Here is a 22,810-nt window from a genome sequence, read left to right on the forward strand (position 1 = left end):
TATGTCACTGTTCAGACAGCCTAGCTATACTGAACATATATACATATAATTTGAAATTATTTAAAACAAATCCTTCAGTAAATGTTCTATACCAAGTGCATTAATTACATTAACTAGGAAATGTACAAATATTGAATTCCAATTCAATTCCAAAGATTTAAGGTTTTATGATTACAACTCAATGACAAACAGTCAAATTCCAATTCCATAATTTGAAGATTGTTGAAATTTGAATGTAATTCTCCACTTCATGAGTGAAATCAAGAATTGAAATGGAATTGATTTCAACCCTGGTGAATAGTAGCAGTGAGTGTTTTTCCTCATTTCCCATTCTTATGAGATGAACAACATTACTTTTATTAAACCTATCAGATAACTGTCTTGAGTTTAAGTGTGTTGTACTTGATTTATTCTCTTCTAGTCATGACACTCTAGTCTCTTCATCTCACATAACCTGATTTAGTCCATCTCTTGGCTGTCGCCTATAGAGTTTTTTCTGCTCTATAACTTCTTAGCCATTTCAAAATACTGTATGGGGTCGAGGATACATAGTTTTATTCGAAAAGCATAGGATTATGGCCTCCTGAGTGGCACAGTGGTCTAAGGCACTGCATCACAGTGTTATGGTGTCACTACAGCCTGGGGTTCAATCACAGGCTGTGTCATCCCATTACAATTGGCCCAGCATTGTCCGGGTTAGGGGAGGGTTTGGCCGGGGGGGCTTTACTTGGCTCATCGCACTCTAGTGACTCCTTGTGGTGGGCTGGGTGGCTGCAGGATGACTGAGGTCATCAGTTGAACAGTGTTTCCTCCGACACATTGGTGCAGCTGGCTAAGCGAGCGGGTGTTAAGAAGTGCGGTTAGTTGGGTCATGTTTCAGAGGACGCATGACTCGACCTTCGCCTCTCCCGAGCCCGTTGGGAAGTTGCAGTGATGAGACAAGTTCGTAATCACGAAAAAAGGGGTAATTTATTTTTTTTACATGGGATTGTGCGACATGTGCAACTGTTTTATTTATCTGTGTCCCACATGGTTGAGGTGAATTCTATTTAAATTCAGTCCATTCAGGAAGTAAAATCCCAGTTCAAATTCCATTTGTTCTCATAGAGAATCATTGAGGAGAATTAGATATTCTGTTTTGAATTTACCCCAATGCTGGTATCCCACACAAAATGTGGCTTTGTGCAGTGGTCCAAAAAAAGTTAGTCTATTTAGAAAATTCTACAGGAGAGTATTGAAAGAGTTGCTCTATGTGGTGGCAGTAAACTCCATGTCCTGACAATTATCACCTGTGGGTCAGCATCATGCCTTGGTCTAAAACTGAGCCAAAAACCCAGTGCATGTATGTGTTTATTTGGATCCCCCTTTTGCAGCAGCTACTCTTCCCAAGGTCCACAAAAAAAAAAAACATTACAAGTAACAAAACACTGATACACTGATCGACAAAGACATTGACACAAATTTAAAATACAACTATATACAAACAATAACAACAAAAATTGTGTGTGTGTGTGCGCACGTGTCTGTTTGTCCCGTCACAGTCCCTGCCATTTCATTAGCTGTTTTTTAAAGTAAATGGAGATGGAAGGGAGTTTCATGCGATCATGGCTCTGTATAAAACTGTACGTTGCCATGGATTAGTTTTGGAGTAGGGGACTGTGAAGAGACCCCTGGTCACAGTAATATTTCTCATAGAAACTAGAAGAGAAGCCGTTCATCTCTCGTCAACCCTCAACCAGGAAAGACTGGCATGCATGTTGTTGATGTTAGTTCTGTACTGTATGTGCAGTTAAGGGCAAGGCGTGCTTCAGCTGCAGCTTTGTTATTTCTTTCTTTGCAGAACTTGACCATATTTTTGGACAGTAATCAAGATGGGACAAGACCAGAGCCTGAACAACTAGTACAGTTGATTTTTGTGTCAAAAACACAGAACATTTTTTTATAACAGACATACCCCTCCCCATATTCACAAAAACGTTGTGCATATGACTTGCCGATTTATAATTGACCATCCTTTGTTATACCTAGAAGTTTAGCTTTCTCAACTTTGACATGTAGAGTGTGGAATCATCCACATACATAGTCATTCTAACTTTGTGTAAGACTAGTGGCAAATCATTTGGAAACATAGAGTAACGGCCCAAGGCAGCTGCCATGAGGGACACCAAACTGTGCATACTGTAGCTGATGTTAGAGAAACGTCCATTGAAGAATGCTCTCTGTGTTCTATAATAACTTTCCAACCATGTGATGGCATGTGATGTAAAGCTATAGCAAGTTTGTTTTTTCAGTAACAATTTATGATCAATCACTTCAAAGACTGCACTGAAATCTAACAAAATAGCTCCAACTATTTTATTTATTATTTWAAAAAAATTACCAGTCATCAGTCATCTGACTCAGTGCAGTACAAGTTGAGTGCCCTTCTCTATATGCATAGTGAAAGTCAGTAGATAAAAACTTCTTAGGGATAGCCCCCTTTTTTTCAATTTTCGCCTAAAATGACATACCCAAATCTAACTGCCTGTAGCTCAGGTCCTGAAGCAAGGATATGCATATTCTTGGTACCATTTGAAAGTAAACACTTTGAAGTTTGTGGAAATGTGAAAGGAATGTAGGAGAATATAACATAATAGATCTTGTAGAAGAAAATACAAAGAAAAAAACAACCGTTTAAAAAACATAAGAATTCTACCACCATCTTTGAAATGCAACAGAAAGGTCCCACATCTAGCCGTCAATCTGGTTGTAATTTAGATGGTGGCCACAAGAGGGCAGCAGTGCATGTGCAAAGTTTCACACTGATAACTTGAAGTATGAGCAAGCAACATGACATTTAGTGTGAAGTCACCCAGGTATATTTCGGCAAATCGTGAAGGACGCATTTACAAAAGATTTTTCTGCAAGAACATCGTCAAATTTGTATACTTGGTCTTTGATTTAGCTTTTCCAGTATTAGTAGCCATATTTTAAGTTCAACATTTGCAACACACCCAGTTTTCATAACTTCATAACTCTCCATATTCTTGCAATTGTTGTCCAAAAGGAAAAGGCTTGCTGTCGCACAAGTTTAGCAGCAAAATTGTGCGACAGATACGGGATTTCCGCATACTCCCGTAAAGCCCAGCTCATTGGCTATCTAGCTAACTTTGTTTGACCCCAATTGGTGCTTATTTTACAAAGTTACAGTCAATCAAGTGAAGACAGCCATGTCATCGGCGCGCCATGAAGGCGTCGCTCTCAGACCAAATTTGGTGTCCTATAAGATATACTACACTCCTAATGATATAGTGAAGTCTGGTTACGTTCTAGGATCTCTGAGGAATAAATACGAACGTAATTTGACTGGTTGAAACAACGTTTAGGGTTAGATTTTCACAGATTCCTTTCTTTGCAAATTGAACGAGTGGAAATACAAAATCGATTGTGCATGCAATATGGACCTTTTTAGGATATAAAAAATGATTCTATCTAACAAAACAACACTTCATGTTATCTCTGGGACCCTTGGGATGATAATTCAGACCAATATTTCACAATGTAAGTACACATTTCACCTTTAGAGGTGAATTTATCAAAACTATCACGGTGAAAAAAGTGTTTTGTTGTTAGGAGCTCTCCTCAATCAGTAGCATGGATTTTTTTTAGCAGTAATAGCTACCGTAAATTGGACAGTGAAGTTAAATTAACAAGAATGTAAGCTTTCAGCCAATATAAGACACTTATATGTACCAACATTTGTTGTTTCTCTAAAATCTGCGATCATGACACATGGCGCTGCATGATTTACAACTGCCCCGTTGACGGGACGACTATCCCTACTTTAACTTGTTCTCAGAAAAATAGCATTCTATTTGGTCAAACACAATCTTCTCCATTAGTTCACTAAGAACAGGCAGCAAACTGATTGTGTGGCAGTTAGAGCCAGCAAAGGGTGCTTTACTATTTTTAGGCAGTGGAGTTACTTTAGCTTCCTTCACGCCTGTGGACACACACATTCCTTTAGGCTTTGGTTAAAGATATAGCAAATAAGGCATTGAATCGTGAGTACCAATGGGATTATGGGTCAAACACTGGGGGTGGATGGATGCATGAGTCAGTAGGTTGTTGTCTCTACAGAATAAAGATCCTGGGTGAATTCTCTTTTTGCTGATTATGGAAGTGCTCATACATAGAGTAAATTGTGAGCTTATGTATTGAAGGCATTTGTCTTTCTTCCTCCTCCTACCATCCGTCTTCATCTACTTCTCTTCTTCCTCCCAAATATTATCTACCTCCTCCTCATCTTCCTCCTTCTCCTCATCCTTTTCCCCCTCATGCTTCCCCTAATCTTCACCCTCCTCCACCTTCTCTCCTCTTCTTACACACATTTCTCCCTCTACCTTCTCCACCTCCCCACTCCTCTTCTTCAGAGATGTACCAGTTTTCGATGTCTGAGGGGGCAGCCGTGGGGACGCCGGTGGGGAGGGTGATCGCCACGGACGCAGACATGGGGGAGAACACAGACATGAGCTACCTGATCAAAGATGAGGAGGGTGGGGAACTCTTCAAAGTCACCACCGACAGTGATACGCAAGAGGCCATCATCACCATCAAAAAGGTGGGAGTAAAATAAAGTTTTACCACCTAATGGTTATAGTTAGGATTTGATAAGGATTGATCCTAGATCTATGTCTACGGGTAACTTCTACACAAGGTTAGAGTAGGATAAAGTTGCCTCTAAACAGTGATCTAAGATCTGTGCCTACATGAAGCAAAAGCTTACAGTACAAAACGTTCTACTTTCTGTAACAAAGAATGTGCCAGTAATGTGATAGTTCTGTGTTACATTTTGTAAAGCATATAGAAGTTCAGTCTATCGTCACAGCAATTACAAGTGTTAATTGCAGAATGATCCTTCTAATTCCTGATTGTCTTGATTCTATCTAATCTTAATTAAGTTGAACCAATCTGTTAATTGACTGTGTGGGAAGGAAATCATTACATTCTTTCACATCAGAACATTGTCATTAATCTTAACTGATTGCTTGGAAGGTAAAGATTTCATATACCAGAGACATTTGACAACCATTCACCTGGCAAACCACAGTGCCTTGCAAAAGTATTCACCCCTTGGCGTTTTTTCTATTTTGTTGCTTTACAACCTGTAATTTAAATAGGATTTTATTTGGATTTCATGTAATGGACATACACAAAATAGTCCAAATTGGTAAAGTGAAATGAAAAAAAGGACTTGTTTAAAAAAAAAAAATGCAGAAATATCCTAAACGGAAAAGTGGTGCGTTTGTATTCACCCCCTTTGCAATGAAGCCCCTAAATAAGATCTGGTGCAACCAGTTACCTTCAGAAGTCACATAATTAGTTAGATTTCATACAGGTGATCTTTATTTAAGTATCACAAGATCTCAGTATATATAGACCTGTTCTGAAAGGCCCCAGAGTCTGCAACACCACTAAGCAAGGGGCACCACCAAGCAAGCGGCACTATGAAGACCAAGGAGCTCTCCAAACAGGTCAGGGACAAAGTTGTGGTGAAGTACAGATCAGGGTTGGGTTATAAAAAAATATCTGAAACTTTGAACATCCCACGGAGCACAATTAAATCCATTATTAAAAATGGAAAGAATATGACAACAAATCTGCCAAGAGAGGGCCGCCCACCAAAACTCACGGACCAGGCAAGGAGGGCATTAATCAGAGAGGCAACAAAGAGACCCCTGAAGGAGCTGCAAAGCTCCACAGCGGAGATTGGAGAATCTGTCCATAGGACAACTTTAAGTTGTACACTCCACAGAGCTGGGCTTTACGGAAGAGTGGCCAGAAAATTAAGCAAAAATGTTTGGTGTTCCCTAAAAGGCATGTGGGAGACTCCCCAAACATATGGAAGAAGGTACTCTGGTCAGATGAGACAAAAATGTAGCTTTTTGGCCATCAAGGAAAACGCTATGTCTGGCGCAAATCCAACACCTCTCATCACCCCGAGAACAACATCCCGACAGTGAAGCATGGTGGTGGCAGCATCATGCTGTGGAGATGTTTTTCATCGGCCAGGACTGGGAAACTGGTCGGAATTGAAGGAATGCTGGATGGTGCTAAATACAAAGACATTCTTGAGGGAAACCTGTTTCAGTCTTCCAGAGATTTGAGACTGGGACAGAGGTTCACCTTCCAGCAGGACAATGACCCTAAGCATACTGCTAAAGCAACCCTTGAATGGTTAAAGGGGGAACATTTAAATGTCTTGGAATGGCCTAGTCAAAGCCCAGACCTCAATCCAATTGAGAAACTGTGCTATGACTTAAAGATTGCTGTACACCAGCAGAACCCATACAACTTGAAGGAGCTGGAGCAGTTTTTCATTGAAGAATGAGCAAAAGTCCAAGAGACTTGCAGCTGTAATTGCTGCAAAAGGTGGCTCTACAAAGTATTGACTTTGGAGGGGGGTGAATAGTTATGAACCCTCAAGTTCTGTTTTTATGTCTTATTTCTTGTTTGTTTCACATAAAAAAATATTTTGCATCTTCAAAGTGGTAGGCATGTTGTGTAAATCAAATGATACAAACCTCCCAAAAATCAATTTTTATGCCAGGTTGTAAGTCAACAAAATAGGAAAAATGCCAAGGAGATGAATACTTTCGCAAGCCACTGTACAGCTGCAGCATGATAGAATTAAATGATAGAATTAACTTTACTGTTCCTGAGGGGATCACGGTCTTAGACACACAGTGCTGCTGTACACAAAATAATCAATGTGCATTACAACCTCAACATAATACATGCATTGCACGTTACCCATATCATAGACATTGTACATGTCTCGTACATACACATCAGACCTCTTCCCTTTTTCCACATTGTTACTTTATAGCCTTATTCTGAAATAGATTAAATAAAACAAATTCCTCATCAATCTAAACAAAATACCCTAAAATTTGTGTCGAGGCATAGATCTTGGGAAGGGTACCAAAACATGTCTGCAGCATTGACGGTACCCAAGAACACAGTGGCCTCCATCATTCTTAAATGGAAGATGCTTGGAACCACCTAGACTCTTCCGAGAGCTGGCCGTTCGGCCAAACTGAGCAATCGGGGGAGAAGGGCCTTGGTCAGGGAGGTGACCAAGTGACCAGACAGAGTTCCTCTGTGGAGATGAAAGAACCTTTCAGAAGGACTACCAACTCTGCAGCGCTCCACCAATCAGGCCATTGTGGTAGAGTGTCCAGACGGAAGCCACTCCTCAGTAAAAGGCACATGACCACAACAAAATTCTCTGGTCTGAGGAAACCAGGTTGAACTCTTTGGCCTGAATGCCAAGTGTCACGTCTGGAGGAAACCTGGCACCATCCCTACAGTGAAGCATGGTGATGGCAGCATCATGCTGTGGGGATGTTTTTCAGTGGCAGGGACTGGGAGACTAGTCAGGTTCTAAGGAAAGATGAATAGACCAAAGTACAGAGAGATCGTTGATGAAAACTTGCTCCAGAGCGCTCAGGACCTCAGACTGGGGTGAAAGTTCACTTCCAACAGGACAACGACCCTAAGCACACAGCCAAGACAACGCAGGAGTGGCTTTGGTACAAGTCTCTGAATGTCCTTGAGTGCCCAGTCAGAGTCCTGACTTGAACCCGATCGAACATCTCTGGAGAGACATGAAAGTAGCTGTGCAGCGATGCTCCCCATCCAACCTGACAGAGCTTGAGAGGATCTGCAGATAAGTATAGGAGAAACTCTCCAAATACAGGTGTTTCAAGCTTGTAGCGTCATACCCAAGAAGACTCAAGGCTGTAATCGCTGCCAAAGGAGCTTCAACAAAGTACTGAGTAAAGGGTCTGAATACTTATGCAAATGTGATATTAATACATTTGCAAACATTTCTAAAAATCTGTTTTTGTTTCGTCATTATTATGTTTCGTCATTAAAAATACAATTCCATCCATTTTCGAATAAGGCTGTAACGTAACAAAACGTGGAAAATGTCAAGGGCCTGTATACTTTCCGAATGCACCGTATACACTGAGTGTACCAAACATAATGAACACCTGTTCTTTCCATGACATAAACTGACCTGGTGAATCCAGGTGAAAGCTGTGATGCCTTATTGATGTTACTTGTTAAATCCAGTTCAATCAGTGTAGATGAAGGGGAGGAGACAGGTTAAAGAAGGATTTTAAGCCTTGAGACAATTGAGACATGGATTGTGTATGTGTGCCATTCAGAGGGTGAATGGGCAAGACACAATATTTATTAAGTGCGTTTGAACGGGGTATGGTAGTAGGTGCCAAGCGCACTTGTTTGTGTCAAGAACTTCAACGCTGCTGGGTTTTTCACGCTCAATAGTTTCCTGTGTGTATCAAGAAGGTTCCACCACCAATAGTGTTGGAAGCATTGTAGTCAACATGGACCAGCATCCGTGTGGGGGGGGGGGGGGGGGATGAAACTCTATATTTGGAAGGTGTTCTTAATGTTTTCTACACCCAGTGTGTAATCTACTGTAAACTGCCCCTACACATTATGTCAGTGGCATACTACCACAGCTCAGATGTACTTATTGCTGTTTAGGTATGAAGGAGTGCTTATACCTGTTCAGCTTACACGTACGCACCCTTTGTGACATGTCACTGCTTTAGCTCCTCTCTGTTTGTGCTCTGTTAAGGCATTGGACTTTGAGAGCAAGCGCACACACAACGTGGTGGTGGAGGCTGTCAACAAGCACGTAGACCCCCGCTTTTCGGAGCTGGGTTCTTTTCGGGACCAGACCATCGTGCGGGTCAGTGTAAACGACATTGATGAGCCGCCGGTCTTCCACCCTGCTGAGGGAACCATCTTGGAGGTCCAGGAGGATGCTAGGCTAGGGGCGCTGGTGGGCACTGTGACTGCCAAGGACCCGGACATGGAGAACGCACCTGTCAGGTATGGATCATGGATCCTACTGTGACAGCGTTTCCCAGTGTCCAAGTAGGCTACTGTGGCTATTTGATCATAATGTACAGTAAGCCTGTCAGGGTGGCCTACCATCAAAAATGATTGAGAAAATGCATCCCATAACATTTTCACTTGAAAATAGATATTCTATGATGCATCCTACAGTAGCAGCCATGTGTGGTGTTCAATGTTTTTAGTCACGTTGTATGATGCAAGAAACCATTTTACAAAATAAAATGCATTATTATTCCCATACCATTATTAGTACAGCGATTTCAGACAAGCATGGAGGCTTTTCAACCCTCTGCCTATTGGCTTCTTCGTTTATTCAAGCCAGTCTCAAAATACAACACTGCCCCTTTAAGACAAACATTTCTTTACCTGACCCCATCTTCAAAGATGGGTAGAAATGTACACATGTTGTTCTCTTGTAGGAAGCCATCACTCACCTATTGCTGACCAGAAATGATCTAACTGGGCTAATAACTCAATATTTGATCTCAAAACAAACACATCTACTCACGATATGTGCTCTGCCTAAAACAAAATCACGGACAAATAAGTATTGCATAGTTAGATTAGTTTTGGTATGTTGCGTTGAATGGAGCTAATATTCGGATGATTCGCTCACAATTACAGTAGAGAGAAACATTGATAGTGTAAACTAACAGGGCGAAACTCGTAAAGTTGAGTGAAGTTCAATCTTGTGCGTCTGCGCGGGCTGTTATTTATTTTGCGTGGCAGTCCTGGGGGAGCTGCCATGCACGCACGCAGTTTAGAGGGAACATTGCCTATAAGAAGTCATAGAGATTGGCCTACACTCTTAGAAAAAAGGGTTCCAAAAAGGTTATTTTGCTGTCCCCCATAGGAGAACCCTTTTGGGTTCCATGTAGACCTCTGGGAAAGGTCCTACATGAAAACAAAAGGGTCTTTTTTTTTTTTTGGGGGGGGGGTGGATCAGCTTAATATTGCGGAAAGAATTTGTTTCCAATGTATATGTCTGCATCATTTCCAATCCCCATATTTTTGGGGTAAATATATATATCCATTCACGTATGCATACATATACACAATAATACATACACATACCTACATAGACATACATACTTTTCTTTAAAGATTATACCTTTATTATTATTCCCTGCAAACCCTACCACCGATCCCCAATTGGAGTAAACTGATAACATTTCTGTTTTTACCTCAATTTATACATTCTATACACATTTACAGACACAGTCTACTTTATAATAGTTCTCTCTTGTTTGTTCTAGTCCTTCCTCTATCTTTGTCCATCCAGTTTGATTTCCACTTGTAACTGTGCTATTTCACAATAGCTCGCACCTATACACATTTCACAGATCCCGTACCCTACATGTTTATCTTGTTATTAGTCCACCCTTCAGCTCCACTCACCTTTCCATCTATCTTCCAACATCATCCATTTCGGATTTTTATTGCCATATATTTTTCAGCTGTGCTGTGATGCTTCACAAAAGATTTGAATTCCTATTCTCATAGCTTCCACGGATTGTAAATTAAAAATAAACATTTTTGCTAAAATAATATATATTATTGATTGATTGACTATGGCTTTTCAAATCCCCCAGTATTGCTATCTGTAGCGTTAGTTCTACCGCAAATGTTGCAATTCTTCAACCATTCCTGACCTGTGACCAAAACGAGCTCATGCGGACAATACCAAAATAAATGGTCTAATGACTCTGCCTCCTCACAGCAGAATCTACAGAGCTGAGAAGATTGTATCCCCCATATATGTAACATTCTATTAGTTGCACGAATTTTGTACAATAATTAAATTGAAAAATTCGATTTTTGAATCCGGCATTGTTTTGCGTATCAATTCATAAACCATGTGCCATGGAATGGGTACATCGAAAATTCTCTTCCCAACTATTTTGCAATTTATATGGCACAGCTGTAGTTTTTTGGTCCTAAAGAAATTGGTATATGTTTTTATTTATCACACTTTTCTTTACCATTTATGTTCTTTAATATAAGGCCGACATACAATTCCTTACTTTTATCCCCTTCCACTGCCTCTTCATTTTTGTGGTAATGCTGCAATTAATTGGTTGTAATTTGGGTAGAGCAGAACTTCCCATATGTCTGTGTTAGCTGCATGTGTGACATTACTCACCAGTCCTATTTATATACATTCACAAAAATTATACATTTTTTATTCTCGATATACAGTTTTTTATCAATTACTATATATTTGAATTTAACCACAAGATTTGTTGTACTATTTGTTCCGTCCTTTCAGGTGGATTAAACTGAAATTGCAACCAACTTTCTAAGGCTTGTTAAAAAAAAAGATATTTTGGATTATTTCCTTTTCAAGCAACGAAAGTGAGCAGGTGTAATCTGAATAAAGGGAAAAAGCCCTTCTTGAACATAGATGAAGACATTCGTACCAATCTACTAGAGAACCAGTTTGGATTTAAGTATAACTTTTGTATGACTGATGCCTTAGTGAGAGGTCAATGCTTTAATATTTATAATTTCTGCCCTCCGAAATTCATATCTTATATAAAATGGCCCTTTTTAATTTTATCTGTGCCGTTCCACAATAAAATTGAATATTTTTTGTTCAAATAATTTAAAAAGCAAGTCACTAGTTTGGTGTGCAAACCATAAGCAAATAGGTAAACGTGATATGATTAAGAGTTAATCAGGGTGATTTTCCCACAAAAAGACAGGTATTTCCTTTCCATGGTAGCAAGATCTTATCTATTTTTGCTAACTCATATAAAAATGTATTGGAGTGAATCATTTTTCTTTTGGGATTTTGTATACCGAGTATGTCACATCACCGTCAGACCATTTAATTTGGTATAAACACATGGAATGTAAAATGTGTATTTTTAGTGACTCAATACGTAATATGGTACATTATCATAATTTGGTTTTAATCCAGAGAGGATAGCAAATGTATCTAGATCCTCTAAGAGCCGTGGAGAGATTCTAGTTGTGTTAATAAAGAAAACAGAATCATCAACGTACAATGACACTAGTTTTTAGGCCTGGATTTCTATCCCTTAATATTAATTGTTATCATTTAACAGCTAAACATTTCGATGGCAAAATAAATAGATATGCCGATAGTGGACAACCTTGTTACTCCTCAGATAGTTAAAATCTGAATGTAGCCATTATTTACTTTACAATCCTAGGGTTACTATACAAATTTTTACCCATTTATAAGAGATTCCCCAAAATTGAAATTTCTAGCATTTATATATAAACTCCAGTCGTACTTATCAAAAGCCTTTCAAACAGCTATGAAAACCAGCTGTGTCCCCGATATTTCATAGTGTTCTAATTGTTTCCAGTACTTGCCTTATATTATCTCCATGTATCGTCATGTAAAAACCTGTCTGATTAGGATGATAAAATATCTGACAAGACTTTTTTCTATTCGCCAAGCATTTTGCTAGGATTTTTGCATCCAAACATGAAGTGTAAGAGGTCTCCAATTTTTTAAATGGACTGGATCTTTATATACCCTTGGGGTCCTGTCAGAATAATTGATATCACACTCCTTCTCTTGTGCGTGTCGATTAATCTATCATTTATATAGAGTTGGTTAAAACAAGCTAATATGGGTCTTTGAGTAATAAAAAAAATGTTTGTATACTTCCACTGGTATGCCATCCAGTCTTGGAGTTTTCCCTCCTTAAAGCCCCAATTGCATCAAGTATGCCTCCCTCTGTAATTAGCCTTCACATGAGTCTTTCTGTACAGATGTTAATTTTTACATTATATTTAGGGAAAAAATCCATACAATTATTTCAGTTAGTGGAGATGGAGGAGCTCGAAACGAAAATATATCTTAAAGTACTTTACTCTCCAAAATATCATTTGGTGAATATGCGTGACTCCATCATTGTAACAAGTTTAATACGTTTTTGGTAGCGAATTTCAATCGAAGATTGAAAAAGAATTTGGTGCATTTTTCCCCATATCCATCCAGTTAGCTTATTTTGTAATATATTACACTGATCTTTCTTGAATAAGTTGCCTCCATTTCTTTTGTTTTTCCTCTAACTTATCTGTGCCTCTATGGTACCGTTTTTTGTTATCTAACTGTAGCTGTAGTACTTCAATTCCTTGTGTTAATGGACTCTGTTTGATCGAAATTGCTTTGTTTTATAATGGAGTACTGAATGCATGCCTCTAAGGCACACTTTAAAAGTGTCCCATACAATATGGGATCTGCTGTACCTATTATGTCTAAAAAAGTCAGTTATATAAATTCTTCTGTCCTAGTTCTAAACAATTATCACTAGTAGGCTTTGATTAAATTTCCAATATCCTCGCCCACGTGGAAATCTGTAAGAGTAAGTATATAGCCATTATGTATGGTCCGACCGCATTCGTCCCTATCAAACACTTTTTAACTTTTGTGCCAGAAGAATGATATAAGAAAGTAGTCAAGGCACTAGCTTGATTAAGCCTCCGCCATTATAGCTCACTAGGTCAGGTATTAAGTCTCCATATATCCACTAATTCCAATAATTCCATGACATTCCTGATTCTTAAGTGCCTAGGTGATAGTTTAGTGTGATTTCCTTTCCGGTCCATAGAGGTATTTAAGACCGTATTTAAAATCTCCCACTATAATAAGACTAGTGTTGCTTGTAGAGTTGAACATTCTATATATATGTCAAAGAAGCTTGGATCATCATTATTCGGACCGTATAGGTTAATAAGCCATATATGTTTATTGTCCAATAACATATTTAAAAATCCATCTACCTTGAGGATCTGTTTGGACAAGTTCACATTTGGATCAAATTTATTAAATAAAACCATTCACCCCTTTTGAATTTCTTTGCCCATGGAGAATATATTTCGCCCCCCCAGTTTCTTTTTCACAAAAACTTCATCTAAAACTGTTGAATGGTTTCCTTAAACAGTAGATATTATAATCCTTCTCTTTAGCCAGGTAAATACTGATCGTTTTCTTATGATCTGCTAAGCCATTACAATTGTAACTGGCTATACTTATTTCACACACCATAATGAGACACACTTTCAATGATTTTGATCAAAATATATGTTTGTAAACGCCTATTAAAAGTATAACATAATGATTGAGTGTCTATATAGTTACCATGACATTTGCATCTCCACTAACAAACCTCAATTGGTCCCCACTATCCACCCGCCAAAAGCCCCCATCTCGAGTTGGTTGCATCCCAATGCCCGGCAAGACCACCCCCGACCCCCCGCATCGCACAGCCCCGACCGACTGGTACCATCCTCAAAAGTGCACAGACACCACACCGAACCGAAGCAGACCATTCCAAATGCATTTCCATCGCCCTCACCTCGATTTTATACATATTGCTGGAATCATCCTCTATAGTCCCATAACATCTTTTACTTCTTCCTTCGCAACAGTTGTGGGATCACACACATGCACCCACACACATTCAGCCCTTACCCCCACACAACCATAACTACCCTCTCAACAATTGCACCATCCCAGAGCCCAACTCAAGAGGTCATTTACAAATGTACTTGCAATTGCAGCTGCATGAGAAGGCCTGCAAGACCGCGCAAAAAAAAGCATAAATGTAGAGATTTATTACCATTGTCACATCCTAGATGATGAGGTCAAATGTACACCTCTCTCCGAAACACCCACAATACGGTCATCCATTTTGACCATGTTCCCAACCTCTCCATGCAGTCCGATTGTTTTCGTGCCACCAGGCCACAATAATATACCCCCTCTCGAATGTCCGAGTGTGACCCCCTCCCCATGGGTTACTGCAGCTAGTGTTGCACACACTGCCACTGCCTGGGTGGGGGCACCCCACCGGAATCCCCACCGGCTAGTACAAGGTCATCAAGGTTCTCTATTAGCAGCTTTGAGAATTTCCTTGTTTATTATGCTCTCCCTTTAGGGGCTTTGGCTTGCAGACCAACCCTGCCAAGCAGGCTCAGAATCTTGAGGGGCAGTGTCTGCTCTTGGTCCCTGACCTCATTTTGGCTGCATACAGACCGCATACAGCATGCACATAAAACAGTTAGGGACTTCTCCTTAGTATCTGGGCTATTCATGTGGGTGTCTAGGGTATAGGGCCATGGACCGTACCATTAAATAGGATAATAAATAATAATATAATTTATTTTAAAAATGTAGTTCCCCATGATAGGACAAAAAAATAAGACGTGTAATTCATTATAAAAGATATCCATCATCTAAACAACATTGAAAGCCCTCTCATACCCGCCCACAGCAATACACTGGCTCTGGATATGCAACTATTTCATTACTCATCACTCAACTTTTCAAAACATAACAAATAAAAATAAACACACACCACACCATCCACACATACTGTGCCTTCTGTTTACTTAGTTTTTATCACTATATAGAAATAGTGCTTGTGTTCAATTAGTTATATTGAAGATTTATAGAAAAGCTATATTTGTATTTATTGTGTACAATCAGTAACTGGGCTTGAATGTGTTTATTCCTCATCTATGAGAACTTTGTAATTTTTAAAATAACCATGGAGTAATCTTTGTGTCTCTGAACAACTGGTTACAATATATAGTTTATCACGACGAGAGCTACTCGTTTCGCTTTAATCTATTTCTTTGAAAATTGGATACAGAACTTTGCGCCGTTCTGCAATTTCTTCGGAAACTGATCATTCATGCCAATTTTGGTCCCAGCAAGTCTTTTACCAGGCTTTTAACCATTATTTTATCTTTAAATGAAGCAAATTGGCAACGATGGGCGTTCGTACCTCTGCCCTCTCTGCCAAGCGTGTACATGTTCAAGTGTGATCTTATCGATAACTTCGCGCGGTATCTGAAGCGCTGCAAAAAGGAACTCTCTAACTACAGATTCAGGAACCTCTCCTTCTTCTCTTGGATACCTGTAAGTACCAAATTCTCTCTCATGGATCTAGTTGTATGTCCAGTAAGCATCCTTCAGAACGTTGTTCTCCTTTTAAATTCATTCATTCGGTTTCAATCTTATTGACCGTCCCTTTTAGCGCGTGTGTTTCCTTCTCCAAAGCCGCAGCTTTTTCATCACTCATCTCTAGGCTTGCCTTCAACTCTTTTATATCTTTACTAACTAATTCAAGTATACCCAGTTGTTCATTTATTGATCTTAAAAGATCGGTTTCGACCTTTACCATTGCCGGTGTTGAGAATATTAGATCATCCGTGTCGGTTGAGGAGTCACGTTTTCGTTTTTGATTCGGTTCCCCTGTCTTATTCTCCGTCATGTTTGGGTGTTGCTTGTTTTCGTAATATTTGTCGATAAATGTCTCTAGTCTTAGGATTTGTTTTGTGTTATTATCCAGATTGAAGGTTATCACCCACCAGATTATTTAGTGCTAATATTTTAGTCTAATTTAGCAGATATTTCGAATATTATGTTTTATCTTGAGGTGCTCTACATAACTTCGTTCAGTCCGCCATTACCTTTACAACAAAAGGGTTCTTACCTGGAACCAAGAAGGGTTCTTCAAAGGGTTCGCCTACGGGAACGGCCGAAGAACCATTTTAGGTTCTTGATGTTTTATTTTTATTTAACTAGGCAAGTCAGTTAAGAACAAATTCTTATTACATAACGATGGCCTACCCCGGCTAAATCCTCCCCTAACCCGGATGACGCTGGGCCAAATGGGACTCCCGATCACGACCGGTTGTGATACAGTCCGGGATCGAACCAGGGTCTGTAGTGACACCTCTAGCTCTGAGATGCAGTACCTTAGACAGCTGCACCACTCGGGAGCACAAGAGTGTATAATAAGACATTCTATTAGTATAATGTATGGTTCACCAGTAAAGAAGTAGAACTTTCAACAAATAGAAACGTGTTTATACTGTAGCTACAAATGACCCTTCTTTATTTGTGCAAATTCATGTAAAATTAAAGACCCGCTAATAAGGACTACATTTATAAACAAGTAATTATAAGATATTCACTAACACTGCTGATGCAAATGTCCTCTTATATCAACAAACACACGTTGAGATGAGCCCCCATAGAAACAACCATCCCAGTTTGTCATGGAGCGTACATGGACTTTGGGACTGACATTTCAATCAAAACAATGGTAATAAACGCACTATGGGAAGACACCACTTCATCACGGCAATATATATCATGAATACATTGATTCATCCATTTTATTACCGAAAGGGCTACCGCATTGACTGATGACCGTGCTAGAGGGTTCATCAATATCTCACACCGCTTTGAGTTCGATCAGATCCCTATTTATGAGCAAAATGATATTATTTTGTGCCAGAGCCTCTTAGGTCTTTGGTGGAAGAATAAAAGAGGCTAGTCGAGTGCGATGAACAGAGCTTCACGTACACCGGCACACACGGGCTGTTCAAATTACCTGTATTAAAAATGCATGAGGCTGAACTGAAAGTGCTCCAGGTGTAGCAAAGTACAACACAATGGCAGTGCCGCCGCTTGAGTGTTGGCGCGGTGCCATGCCCATCTGTACCACTTTAATCATCTCTATTGGTTGGAACTAACCCAGGGGCACGGTGCCCAGGGTCCATCGCTCTCCCACACCCCTGCCACCCTGCACCAACTGGGCATTGGGGGCCACTTGCTGGGACTAGCTGTACCAAGGGGCTAAGAGGCCCAGAGGAATGAACACATAATCTGGACACAAAAGCTGACCAAGTTTTTCTTTCTTTGGCTCTTTATCGACTGGGGAAGATGTAATGGCGTCTTGAAACTGACGTGTATGGGTAGTTGTGTTGTCAAAACAATTAAGTGGCATACTGTATCTTATTAGTGCTTCCCAGTTCCCTGGAAATGTGTACTTCTCCATGAATATATTAGAGTGCTGACAATTGCAATTGCTATAGAATGTATTGGTAACATCTCCATAATTTCGCCTCAACACCTTCAATATCACTTTCGAATGCCGAAATATAATTTGATGTAATCTACATCAATATTGTGTAGGTGGCAGTGTGTCCCCAATTCTTGCATAAATAAAACATATTTTAATGATAGCTTTTCAAGTTTAGTAATACCGTTTATTAATATAGTATGTTTGGTATGAACATTGCAGCTACGATTCAGATTCAGAACCTACGGAACAGCAAGAGGAACTGCCCCTCCCTACCTTCAGACTATGCTCAAACCCTACATTCCAACCCGAGCACTCCGTTCTGCCACCTCAGGTCTCTTGGCCATCAAAACCCCTACGGGAGGGCAGCGCCCGCTCGGCTCAGTCCAAGCTCTTCTCTGTTCTGGCACCCCAATGGTGGAATCAGCTTTCCCCTGAAGCTAGGACAGCAGAGTCCCTGCCCATCTTCCTGAAAACATCTGAAACCCTACCTCTTCAAATAGTATCTTAAATAATCCTCCTCCTCATCTCTAAATAAAAAAAATAAAAACCTGAACCAGCAGACGCACTTGACGAGATGAGGAGAGGATTAGAGATGAGGAGGAGGATTATTCAGATGCAGTTTAGAGGGAACATTGCCTATTGGGGGGGTGGGCTACTTTATTGAGGAAAAATGTACTTTCTATGCCTGTGATATGTAGTTGTCCCACTTAGCTATCTTAATATGAATGCAGTAACTGTAAGTCGCTCTGGATAAGAGCATCTGCTAAATGACTAAAATGTAAAATGTGGAACAGGCAGACTAATGTAATATGACTAGAATAATCTAACTGTGGATGCAGTATGCTCTCCAATCCTAGGCTATAAGAAGCTCATCTCACTGTAGCCCTTTTGGCAATCTTATATGGCATGTACAAAGACCCGACCAATCCCTTTGATGAGCTTTTTGTGGAAAAGGTAGAAAAAGAAACTGATGATCCTCATAATATTTAATTAAAGTCCCGATGGGCATACAAGCCGGCTGAAAAAGAAGAGAAACTACTCATCGTATTTTGTTGGCTCTGTACTCTCCTGAATGGTCCTTGAGTAGCCAACCACAAGGATGTGCAAATGTATTTTGGTTTCATTGGAGTGCAGCATTAAATATTAATTATGTTTTTTTCTCCAGCAAGGGCTGAAACCGCAGACATGTTTGGGGACAAATGTGCAGTAGGGAAACAAGCACATCGGCTAAATGCATCATTATTTTCAGCGTCTTTTGAGTCTGGCTCACAGTTTCCTTGAAAACTTGAAAATGCTAATGTGAAGCCATAACCTAATGTCAAATGCAACTGGCAATATCCCCATGGGCCACAGTGTTAGGGCACCACTAAAAAAGAATTGCAGATGGACTCCCCATTCAATTATGTATTCCCCTTTTTCTCACTCTCCCTACCAGGTACTCCATTGACCGGAGTACGGACCAGGAGCAGATCTTCCACATTGATCCAGTGTCGGGTGCCATCACGCTGGGCAATATTCTGGACCGAGAGACGGCTGGCTGGCACAACATTACTGTGATGGCAGTGGAAGCAGGTAAACGCTACAGTACTATAAATAATGTTGTATTGCATGGTATGCATAGAAAGACATAACATATTATAAGCCTTATATAACTAAGCAATAAAGCCTAAGGAAGTGTGGCGATATAAATATATGGCCAATATAACACGACTAAGGGCTGTTCTTAGGCAAGATGCAACACGGAGTGCCTGGATACAACACTTAGTCGTGGTATATTGGCCATATAGCACAAACCCTTGAGGTGCCTTATTGCTATTATAAACTTACCAACATAATTAGAACAATAAAGTAATTTTTGCGTCCTACCTGTGGTATATTTAAGCAATAAGGCCCGATGGGGTGTGGTATATGGCCAATATACCACGGCTAAGGGCTGTTCTTGTTGCGGAGTGCCTGGATACAGCACTTAGCCGTGGTATATTGTGCATATACCACAAAGCCCCGAGGTGCCTTATTGCTATTATAAACTGGTTTCCAATGTAATTAGATCAGTAAAAATAAATGCTTTGTCATACCAGTGGTATACGGTCTGATATACCACGGCTGTCAGCCAATCAGCATTCAGGGCTCGAACCACCCAGTTTATAATGTCTGATATACAATAGCTTTCAGACAATCAGCATCCAGAACCCAAACTACCCAGTTTATAAGATATTGTAAAGGCTCATACAGTACATGCTTCTAACAAGTTTAAAGAATTATACCTGGATGTTTTAAGTAAAGTGTTTTTAAGAATCGTTAATAAGCCTTTGATGGAGAGGCAGACACAGGGCCATGATACATAACACTGTCATGAGAATGACATAGCATATGTCATAACAGTTTATAACACCCAGCCCTGCCCCTATAATAACTGACATAATACTAGCCTGAAGCTTGTTTGTTTTCTTTTTTCAAATATCAATGGGCCTAACGTGATGTGATTATTATGATATTGATATGGAATCACAGTTGACAGACAAATATCAGCGTCCAACCAAGCTGTCACATAATCCAAAATGAAAGCAGAACACATGTAACATTGTTTTGTCTCGCCTAATGCTTTTTCATTCGCAAAGAAAATGAAGAATGTAATAACCTGACTGTGGAGTAGCTGGTGACAAGCTATTCTTATACCCTAAAGACTAAACTTAGTGGAGGAAAGAGAGACGGGCATTCACTCAGTACTTTTTCTAATCTTCGACAGATGTGATTTTGGGATTTTATTCAAAGCACAAGAGATTGCATTCTGCATCTGGTTAGTAATACCTACCTGTCCACACTGGATGAAAGAAAGTATTACAGCAGAACCACACTGAATTCTACATCTCTTGGTATTTGTGTTTCTCCCCTAAAGGTGCAACATGCAGAAATCGGTCCGCAATTTCCTGGTTGCTAAAATTCGAATAGTTGGCCTAATTTCAGTGTATGTGACAAAACAAGCAATGTATAGCGTAGAGAATTATTGTACCATCTAAACAGCTGTGAAATATATGTTCAATAACCAAAAATATTGTATTTTCAGCTGTTTGAAGCTGGTGTACAAAACCCAAAGTAAAAGACTCAAAAACTAAACTTAAAGCTACAATATGTAACTTTTTGGATGACTCGACCAAATTCACATAGAGGTGTGATTAAAAGATCTGTCATTCTCATTGAAAGCAAGTCTAAGACGCAGGAGATCTGTTCTATGTGTTCTCTTTCTATGCTTTGTATGCTTTTTGTGTCTTTTACTTTTGATTTTGTACACCAGCTTCAAACAGCTGAAAATACAATATTTCTGGTTATGGAAAATGTATTGTATTTCACATTTCTTTTTTTGCTGAGTTTACATACAGTATCTACATCAAATACCTTGTACCTCTGCACATTGATCTGGTACTGGTACTCCCTGTATATAGCTCCTTTCTAGTGTATTTTATTCCTGTTGTGTTAACATTGTATTTGATTTGAACTTCTTATGCAAACATGGAGCAAATTTTTATTCAGGAGTCTTTCAGTATCTGCTTGGAGCTGTAATTCTCAATATAAAAAATAGTTTGCTTTTGTGCTCTTCCTCTTTGTGCATTATGTCATAGGCATATTTTAATGTTAATTGACCATTCAAGGGTGTGAGACAGTAATTTCAGCCCATAGCAAGCATATACACAGGGCCCTTCCTTGCATCTCAAAAAAAAAAGCCCAGACAAACAAAGTCGATGGTTGATTTCATCAGAAATTCTATCCAAATGTTTCTTATCACCAGTGGCTCATCCAGTCCCGAGGACACTGAGCAGAAGTTTTGCGCAACTTGGTTTTATGACTCTTCGACTAATTACCGTTGGAGTGGCAAAAGGTTGAATTGAATGAGGCCAATTTAAGGTTACAGTAAAATAACATGACCTCATTATTCCCCAACTCCATTATTGACCTTAACCCTTTGACGTGTACAATCACATATTTGTGGTCATTGTTAAGTGGTACGATCTCAAATACGTGATTGGAACAGTAGCAACAGAACTTATGATGCAACAAACAAGTCTAAACACCATTGTTGTCTGAAACAGCATCTAAATAATTTTTTGTACTGACAAAAAATGAAGGTCTTAAACTGTATTCCACAATTTGACCTTTTATTGTAAAAGATAAATGTGAACTTCATCATCCAAGCATCACACATCCACAGCCAAACTCATTCCATAAACCAGTCTAAATAACAGGTTAGTGACCTAAAAGCTAGACTAGTACAATGTACCACATCTCTGGTGAGCACAAGAGACGAATGTAATGCTGTTTAGAAAAGAAATGCATGTCAGCTAAGCTAACAGCAGCTAAATTCTTTATGATGGTAGCCATATTTGTTTAAGTTTGACAAGCGAAAACTCCCTAATCCCAGAATGCCATTCACTATAAAACGCAAATAAACAAAGTCAAAGATGGCTGCGCTCATTGCCTGAAAAATATTAACTTAGTTTAGCCACTTTTCGGCATATTACAAATCATTGATGTGCTTGTTACAGTGTATACAAGAACCGGAGCACATGTCTTGACAAGTCGTTTACCGTTTTTGACAAATCACAAAGCAAATAAAATGTTTTCACCTCACAGATCATCACATCAAATACTAGCCTACTACCTAGCCTAACCATAGCACAAAAGCTAAACAGGGATGAAACCATTTTAGGGGGGTTTGTAAATCTGTGGGGGGTAAAAATGGGGGACGGTATTGTGGGAGGATATAATGCATAATATACTACTATGATGGGGGATTTATCAATAAATGGGGAACAAACACAAGAGACGGTTATATGCTAAATAAAAATAAACCCCTTGGAAAGGGGGGTCTGAGCTGGCAACCCTGATGTACCAAAGTTACGATCTGATGCCGCGATCAAGACAACTGGGAACTCGAGTTTTGAACGGTCATCCAATTCAGAATTCCAACTCGGGAACTCGGGCCTCTTTCTTAAACTCCGACTTTTGACCTGAAG

General features: G+C 39.6%; 1 protein-coding gene across 1 annotated transcript in view; it reads left to right on the forward strand.

Annotated features, from left to right (window-relative positions):
• Positions 1-22,810, forward strand: part of LOC111961767 (cadherin-22) — a 161,240-nt gene that overhangs the window by 71,414 nt on the left and 67,016 nt on the right. Inside the window, exons 6-8 of the mRNA XM_023984292.2 lie at positions 4,413-4,600; positions 8,654-8,910; positions 19,237-19,373. Of these exons, the coding sequence (XP_023840060.1) occupies positions 4,413-4,600; positions 8,654-8,910; positions 19,237-19,373 (582 nt within the window). The remainder of the gene's footprint in view (positions 1-4,412; positions 4,601-8,653; positions 8,911-19,236; positions 19,374-22,810) is intronic.

The sequence above is a fragment of the Salvelinus sp. IW2-2015 genome, linkage group LG1 (genome assembly GCF_002910315.2).
Source record: "Salvelinus sp. IW2-2015 linkage group LG1, ASM291031v2, whole genome shotgun sequence".
In the NCBI taxonomy this organism is placed as follows: domain Eukaryota; kingdom Metazoa; phylum Chordata; class Actinopteri; order Salmoniformes; family Salmonidae; genus Salvelinus; species Salvelinus sp. IW2-2015.